Raw genomic sequence first — 9,312 nt, 5'->3', positions numbered from 1 at the left:
AACCCCCGGAAGATTAGTGTAAAAACTATTAGAAAGGCGGAAGCTTTTCATCTAATATAATTATACGTCAACCCCCGGAAGATTAGTGTAAAAACTATTAGAAAGTCAGAAGCTTTTCATCTAATATAATTATACGTCAACCCCCGGAAGATCAGTATAAAAACTATTAGAAAGTCAGAAGCTTTTCATCTAATATAATTATACGTCAACCCCCGGAAGATTAATGTAAAAACTATTATGAAGTCAGATACTTTTGAAACTGAACAGGATTATACCTCATTGGCTGTTGGGAGTAGCCATCACAGATTTATCTAATGACTTCTACATTACAGTAGATTTATATCCAGAGTAAGATATTTGAGGCTAGAAATTTATTTGTTAAACGCCTTTATAATCGAAAGCTCATACAAGATAAAGATGTTAATCAACACTAACTTAACTTTTTTTAACTATTATAATACAACAAAATGTTCAATCCGAAATTTCTAAAGCTTTTTTGTTCTATGTGAATTCAAACCTTGGCTCATATTTAGCTTCCTGAATGAAACTTTTAACATATTTACGTTATTTTTCTTCCCTTTTGAAGGAAGTGGAGGGGTAACTATGGAACAAAGACATATTATTGTTCATATGCACAATAAGTTTCGGGCTGTAGTCGCTAGAGGACAGGAACATGGTTTGCCAGCAGCTAGTGACATGCGTCAACTGGTAAGCGTAACAATTTGAAGTATAACATATATAATAATGTAAAATGACATTTTGAAGTTTTCTTTCCATTATTTTCCTCCTGAGATTCTACATCTGTAAAGGCTACATGTTGAATATCTGATATAGGAAATAAAGATGGAAAAATCGCATAGATAAATTACGTTTTTGTGACTTTTAGAAATTTGCTATTTAACGATAATTCCATGGTTCGTCCGCTAGTTATTGTAGTTTTACGATTTGATTGCTTTGTAGTAAATTAGTTTTTAAGACATTTATATCTCATTTGAGTATAGAACTATATATATATGAATGCAATGGAGTAAAAATATGTTTAACAGAGAGAGAGAGGGGCAACAGTGACGAGATGTGATACGCCTTGCAAAACATATACCTGTTAACATTCACCAAGCAGCGTGGTCACTCTGCACCATAGAAATTATATATACTCATTATACAACCCCAATGGCTCCATGCCTTTCTTTCTACTTCTGAAACGCAATTTTTTTTTAATATTAGAGATCCCCAAAGATACGTTGGCCCCCCTCAAATTACTAGGACCACTACACTGGAGCTACCAAAATTATCTTGACTATGGGCTTGTACTATTTAGAAAGGAATAGTAAAGGTTTGAATGCCCTTGATTTTGGAAGTATTTTTTCAGTAAAATTCAGGTAGCTTAACGTATTCGTTGAATTAGTAAAACAACAATAAACGTAAGGTCTTGAAAGTAACCTATAGTTACTAAACTTAATTGGTTGACAAATTTATATTTTGATGTATTTTATTTTGTTAAACTAAATTGTGTTACATTTTAGCATTCGAAGTTTCAAAGCTTTCTAATTCTAGAGCTGGGACGAAGAATTGGCTGAAATAGCCCAACGATGGGCAGACCAGTGTATGGATGGACATGATCAAAACAGAAACGTCGGTAGGTGATGTTTTACACCGCAAGACATTTGCGATGGTTATAGATATAGATATTCGAATTATAACTGGTTTTAAAGATAGCACAAAACAAAACTAAAAATAATTTCATTGTTCGTAATAATGATATTTCAGCCTACTTTTAATATTATAAACCACTGTATTAAACAAAGTTGTTAACCCTAACATTTTTGCCCATTTTATAAAACCTAAACTTGTTGTAAGAACTGGTATTTTCAATTATAAGTTGAACTGTTAATTCTTGCCTTATTTCATAGAGGTTTATAATTTCAGACTACTTCGATAAAACATATTTAAAATAAACAACAAAAATTAGTTATACTATTGGAAAATATCAGTTTTTTTATACGAGGCAGTAGATTGTGATTAAAATTATATTGATTATACGTTGGTAGTTAATACGTATTAAACAATCCCACTGTTTACTTTTTGAAAAGTATAAACAAAATTTTAATCAGCATATATGATAAAAAAATTATAAAGCGATTACAAGTAATGAATTTCTCAGGCTTCACTTATCTGTCGCAGGCTCAATATTGATTTTTTACTATACTTTTATGTTCTTTACCAATTTGCAGTTCTATTAAGATGCTTAATGAAAGGGTAGGAAACTTCAAAATTTAAATGCACAACCGATAAAACGTAACCATTTATTTGATATACACAATTAGCGTCTAAACTAACAGTTCATCGTGACAACTGATATTTTGTACAGTATCCATCCCCCTGGACGGAAGTTATGTAAATTCATGATTAATGAAAGGTTATCTTAGGACATGTAAAGTTGCTTTCCTTATATATGTAATTGTAAAAAACATAAAAAACGCCCATAAAAACTGCAAAACGCAAAATACAAAACTGAAAATTTATGTGTATCTCCCCAATGACCCATCAATATCCATCAATATGGGGCGAAATAGTGGTATAAAACGCAAAAACGCCCATAAAAACAGCAAAACGCAAAATGTAAAACTGAAAATGTGTGTATACTCCTGCATGGACCTGAACCTCCATACCAATTTTGGTTAAGATCCATCCATACTCTGCGAAATAGTTGCACAGACATACAACAGGTAACAGACAGTATTATTATATTCATATAGATATTGTTGTAACTTTGTTCTTTCATTGCAAAAATAATTTGAGGTTCAGGGCCATGTAATAATAACAAATTAGCTTATTTCTTCCTGAGTGTTAGCTACTATCAGTATCACTTGTACACAGTTTTAGTTTGAGGGCCTAAGTTTACAAATGACGTTCAAACGGAAATACCTCGCTAATTGTATTACGACTAACATAAGAATAAACTTACCGGAACAATTTCATGGCTAATCAATTGTGTAGCTAACACTGATCTAAATATTTGACTGGCATTCTATCACTAAAAACAGAATTGACTACTTCACTGCTAACTTACTAATTGACTGACTCACAAGTATTTATATCTGTTGTTTCACTTCTAGATATATGTCGAAGTTACTAGATGTTTATGACGTCTTATATAATACTTTAAGTATTTAAAGACTACTTTTATAAACTTTACAGTCTTAAAGTCATGTGCCTTTTAGCTAACAATTAAATTAAAACATTGAAAATATAGCTTACAACAATATTTTCAGGGCATGTACCGTTTTCAAGACCTCCCTTTACCTAAACATTGCAGGCACTGTCTGTAGGTAGAAGTTAACATTTACATCTACCGTTATTTAAAACATTATTTATTAATTTAATTCATAATTTCCAAGTAAGCATATCTTTTCACTTGTGAATCAAGTTTTAAAACTTGTCCAACACAAAGCAAACACAAAAGTTAAGATTACGAATATAGCTGAAACTTAGCTAACATTGGAAGGATAATGAATCTTAACTGACAAAGATGATCGTTATGGAACTAATGTTCAGCTATATGTTTGTGTAGAACTAAATTTTAACGAAACTATGTTTGTTTGGAATTAAGCACAAAGCTACACAATGGGCTATCTGTGCTCTGCCCACCACGGGTATCGAAACGCGGTTTTTAGCGTTGTAAGTCCACAGACGTTTATTAAAAATGGGCACAAGAAGAAATACAATTTTTCTGTTTATGTGAAATATGGTGTTTACAGAGTATCCCAAGTTGTATTACTTGATTTTATTTTATGGTTTCTTATAAAATGTGTATAATCTGTACTCAACACATAATGATTGAAGTTAGAAGTAATAATTCTTTGAATAATGCTTTTAGAAAGGTTTGCAGTAGGCCAAAACGTAGCTATCGCATGGACGTTCAACAGGGAGGATAACCTCAGAGACGAACCGGATTGGGAGACTCAGGTTAAAGCTTGGTATGACGAATACAAGCGAGTTGGTTTCAACCGCAATCATCTTCATCCTTTCAAGTTCAAATACAGCGCTGGCCACTTTTCTCAGGTTTTCTATATTTTCATTGTAGTTTTGTTTAAAATATAAGCCTTAATGGATCATTCAGTAAATAAAATTAATCTGGCACATCATTATGAATAAATCTGGAACCCGGGATTTTAGGTAAAGGCATAACGTTTAAATAACAGAAATTAGCTAATAAATAAACTGGTTACATCGTAATACAAAACATATGTTAAGTATTTACATTTGTTAGTTAATTAAGGGGCCGACGTAATATTTAACGACCTCGAGCATGAAGACTTCCTTTTACTTTAAGCAATCATACGTTTTGTTGAAGTACTGTTTTATACTTTGCTGGTATTGCGAAATTGTATTACTTTTAAGTCAATGAATTATCTTCATACGTGAAGACACTTTGGATAACATGTACTTGAAGACGTTTTTATTTCTTTACTGGGCCGGACGTGGCCCAGTGGTTATCGTGCTCAGACCGTGAATCCGAGGGTTTAGGGATCGTGGCCAAAACGCGCTACACACTTTGGGGTAGTGGGTGTTCTATAACAGTGATAATTTAGTCCCACTATTAGGGTAGATAAGAGTAGCCCAAGAAATGGTGATAGTTGTTGTTATATCTATCTATCTTTGTGTGGCTTCACATGAAACAAACATGTTTTTACTTCTGCTTATACAAACATTTCGTTTGTCAACTATTTTATTTATTGCGGCGAAATAATTTTCTTTTCAAATTTCGTTTATAGGTCGTTTGGGGAGACACTTACAAGGTTGGATGCGGGTACACGTACTACTATGAACGTATCAGAGGCTTCTCAAAAATATATGTATGCAACTATGGGCCTGGGTAAGTTAAGACAGCTAGGTTTTTGATCTTCATCAGATATGCATAAACGTCAGACCTTTGTTTTAAAGATCTAATATTTTTGAAACTCATTTTGTTTTATATAAATGTTCAATTTTTCCCCCTTCCAGTGGAAATGTTATTGATGGAACCATGTATCAACCCACACACAAGCCGCTGTGTAGCACCCATGGTCTTAGACCGTCTGTCAAATACTACGGCTTATGCGGTAAGTCGAGATTTAAAACATTAAGATCCATACCAAATTCAGCATTGTGAAACTAACTTTTAAGTTAAATAATGATAATAAAGAATTAACGATATCCATGATGGTATAATTGCATATTTAATTCAATGGGAATATTGATAATATTTGAAAGCAAAAGAACGTAAAGTGCAAATCGCATTTAAGTCTGCTTGACCTTCTTGTAGGTCAGTTTTTGTTTTTAAATTTCTGACCAGTTTATTTATTTGTTTTGAATTCGCGCAAAGCTACACGAGGGCTATCTGTGATAGCCGTCCCTAATTTAGCAGTGTAAGACTAGAGAGAAGGCAGCTAGTCATCACCACCTACCGCCAACTCTTGGGTTACTCTTTTACCAACAAATAGTGGGATCTACTGTCACATTATAACGCCCCCACGGCGGAAAGGGCGAGCATGTTTGGTGGGATGGGGATTCGAACCCGCGACCCGCAGATTACGAATCGAGCGCCCTAACCATCTGGCCATGCCGGGCCTTTTCTGACCAAATCTAGTTTTATAGTACGCGCGCTTATAAGTAATTGCTATTATATTCTAGGCATATGAAAAATATGGTGGGTTGATGTTATTACGTCCTGAGTATAATTCTTTGTGAATATTGCCGAAAAGAACCAAATTTGAGTTGTTTTTAAGAATATGCTTCGGATATTAATGTTACGATTGGAATGAATTATTTGCCTAGATTCAGTGCGTCATAAACGTATAGTTATTGAAAATAATATGCAAGTTATGTATATGACAAAAAATATTAAGTTTTATTAATTTCATCAACATTGAACAAACATAAACTAATTAAACTATCATTCCAACGTACCTTTTTAATGACTGATTAAAATATTTTAATATTTACGTAATCGACACATATATATGTTTTGTGTGAAACAAAAAGGTATGCTGGGGGTTAATCGCATTTCATAAAACCGATATTCTAGTTCTTGTGCTGTCCTTGGAACTGTTTCCGTCTGTCGTGCTCAGTCTGGTGACCATGATTACACACTATTGCCCCACTCCGCAATTTTCATTCTAACTAGCTTCTGTGAAAAACGGCGTAGTCAGTCTTAGACCACACATCTTGACAAACATTCTATCGACCGTGTACGTGAAGGCCGGCTTCCAAGATCACGTTAAGCAGACCAGATGCATGGAGCTGTGCACTGGGGGACTTGGAAGGTATGTGATTGAATGTAACTCCAGTTTATTCGCCACTCTTTCTAACGAAAACAGCCATTGATTTCGAGATGAACCGTGTGAGCTTTTATCAACTTCAAATTATTGTTTATTTTTTGGCTAATGGTACCAGGGTATGATCAGCTTCAACGCAGTGTGTTTTTTTTTGGGGGAGGGGGGGGTGGATGGGGGTGGCTAGGAATTTCTTTTGTAACCATAGTTTCACATTGTAGATGAGAGTGTTGTCCCTGTTTGGCTGAGGCGTGTTTAAGTAGTCCTTTTCTATATTATATACTTGGCTCTGCAAAAAAAAGAAAGAAATCATGGTAAAACATGTGACAGTTCTATTATACGGTAGCATTGCACGCGGAACAGCTGGAAAGTCATTGTGGTAGCTCGGCTCGCATCTGTGATGATATAACGATGCAATCGTTTGATAAAATGCAATTAACCCTCTGTATTTTAACGTTTCTTTAAGATCTAATTAATGCAACATTTACATTTTTAAAGGTTAACGTATACATCTTGTATCTTGTTAAGCAGAAGAGGACGAGGATAATCTACACGCTATGATTATGATGGTGATGGCGATGATGCACGAAATGACAACGAATCCTCACTTCACGAACGTCTACTTAAATGATCATTCACCTTCTTTTTCTTTTCACGGCTCCAGGTACCGACGATCGCGAAAAGCCAAATGAGGAATATTCTATTTTTGTTGTAATTTACTTCGATGTGAAATATTGTTTATTATTTGTATAATTTAAAAAAATAGTATCTATTTGTAAAATATGTTATTTCTTAGAAAAAATCTATATTTATAAATAATTGAAAAAAAAGTTTTTTTTGTTATTCGGAAATTGTATTTATAAATCAGTAGAAAGTACAATTATTTATCTCCTTCTGGCTGCCATTCTAATCACTTTATGTTTATTTACTTCATGCGACGTATTTTGTTGGTAAGATAATAGTTTGTTAATGTTCTGGTTCTTTAGAATCATTCTTTTGAGGCAATTTTATAACAAAGAGAACTTTAAGTGTGTAGGGAGAATCAACCTTTTCTTTTCAGAGTTAACATCAGATGTTCATCAGTATTATCACAAAACAAAAGTGAACGTAAGGGCACAGAAATGAGAATAAATATAATTACAGTTATAAATATATAGAGCTAAATATAAATAACAAAAATTAGAAAGTTTTAAACCATATGAAGATCGTTGAGAGAGGGAAAAAATTACTTAATACACTAATATGTCAGCAAAATTACAATACAGGATGTTCGATTAATGTATAAAACATTACAATTCTTGCTATTGTTAAGTGTTAAACTGAACTTCTGATAAAAATAATCTTAACAATTAAAGAATTCATTCCCTCGTTCAACAACACACAATCTTCCAACAACTTAATGATGTTCTAATTAGATTTTGTTAATTTATATTTAGCTCTGTATATCAGTTCTCATTTCTGTAGATTACTGATAAAGGAACCCTTTCTTCTTCGAAATGTTTAGTAAACATGCTTTATTTGTTTCCTTACGTTCGTATTTTTTGTACTATTTTCGCCTAATAAATAGATTATTGATTACGTTTATATATATATATATACATGTATATATATATGGAATTGGCCAGCACGATACTAAATAACGTGTATGCACATATAACTAATAACAATAACGCATTATTTTTCATTATCATCTGTGCAAGGCCGAATTAGCATGCTTGGAATGTTAATCCGAGAATTCATGGTACGTATCCCGTTGCCGCAACGATGTGCTCTGCACTTTGGGACCTTAGGTGCATTATAAAAATGACGGCCAAATCCCACTAATCTCCCAGATAAAAGTAGTCCAGTAGTTGGCGGTGGGTGCTGTTCATTAACTACCATATCTTTACTTAACAGTTCAAATTAGAGACTGATGTGCGATGATAGTTCCTTTTTCTTAGCTTTATGAGAAGATCTGAAACAAACAAACAAATAATCATCTTTGGACAACATAAGGTGATTAAATTCACAACTCAATGTATCTTTTAAGTGACTAGTTAAAATCTTTTACATTTTTTATACACACCTTTGTCGACAGGAGACTTTATGTAAATAATATTTGCTCACTACTAATAGAACTAAATTGCAGCCTCTTATAATTTGAACTTGACAAAGAAGGCGTGATTTGTGGTTTTATTATGATGTTAAAATAAGTTTCCAGTTTTTATCGCTTTCTTGTGTAGGCACATATTAAATTTGCATTTAAAAGTTTAAAAACATTTGTATAGCACACATTTTGAATCAGTCTTTAATAATTTTCTATCCTTCTGACAGTCACTAAAATCATGTCAATAACTTGATTTGAAATATTTCTAAGATATTCTTCAAAAGTCCCGACTTTAAAACATTTACGCTACCAATTACTTCAAGACATATTTAAGGTTTTGTATATTTTATTTTTTTGTGCATGTGTTTAAATTCATTTTAATTCAATAAATATTGTTGTTTTCGTACGTGTCAGACTTTGCAATTTATTGAAAGTAAAAACCACGAAGTAGAGTTGCTAATAAAAAATAAATAACATTTCCAGCGGAATAATATGTATCCATGGTTTATTTCTTCCTTGACGTTTTACAAGTTTGAACATTGATTAATTGATAGGCCACGTTTACAAATGATGCTAAATGCACTACGATGATATAAAAACAAACCTATTTGTACAAAGTAACTCAATATTAGCGAAAAAAACACAATATCATTATTAACTCAATATGCGCGATAACTAACACATATCCAAACATTTCACTGAAAAAAACAACAACAAAAAAAAACAAACAAACACAGATATTAGTTGATTCACTTTATCAACTACAAACACCTCATTATATTTTTAATTGTCCCGTAACTCTCTACTCGATGATTCGTTGACCCAGTATTTATAACATACTGTTACATCTCCGTTTGTTAATTGATTTTTCCGTAACTTCGTTCCGACGAAACTTTGACGACACAAGTCTTT

At 32.9% G+C, this 9,312-nt stretch overlaps 1 protein-coding gene across 1 annotated transcript in view; it reads left to right on the top strand.

The window, feature by feature from the left end:
- LOC106478106 (venom allergen 5-like) overlaps nt 1-7,010 on the top strand; it is a 10,945-nt gene extending 3,935 nt beyond the window's left edge. The window contains exons 3-8 of the mRNA XM_013938621.2: nt 587-708; nt 1,555-1,636; nt 3,878-4,062; nt 4,776-4,876; nt 5,005-5,102; nt 6,846-7,010. Coding sequence (XP_013794075.2) covers nt 587-708; nt 1,555-1,636; nt 3,878-4,062; nt 4,776-4,876; nt 5,005-5,102; nt 6,846-7,006 — 749 coding nt within the window. The 3' untranslated portion in view covers nt 7,007-7,010. The remainder of the gene's footprint in view (nt 1-586; nt 709-1,554; nt 1,637-3,877; nt 4,063-4,775; nt 4,877-5,004; nt 5,103-6,845) is intronic.
- The last annotated feature ends 2,302 nt before the right edge of the window (nt 7,011-9,312 follow it).

Source organism: Limulus polyphemus, unplaced genomic scaffold, assembly GCF_000517525.1.
Source record: "Limulus polyphemus unplaced genomic scaffold, Limulus_polyphemus-2.1.2 Scaffold180, whole genome shotgun sequence".
In the NCBI taxonomy this organism is placed as follows: domain Eukaryota; kingdom Metazoa; phylum Arthropoda; class Merostomata; order Xiphosura; family Limulidae; genus Limulus; species Limulus polyphemus.
This window is presented reverse-complemented; position numbering and strand designations above follow the sequence as displayed.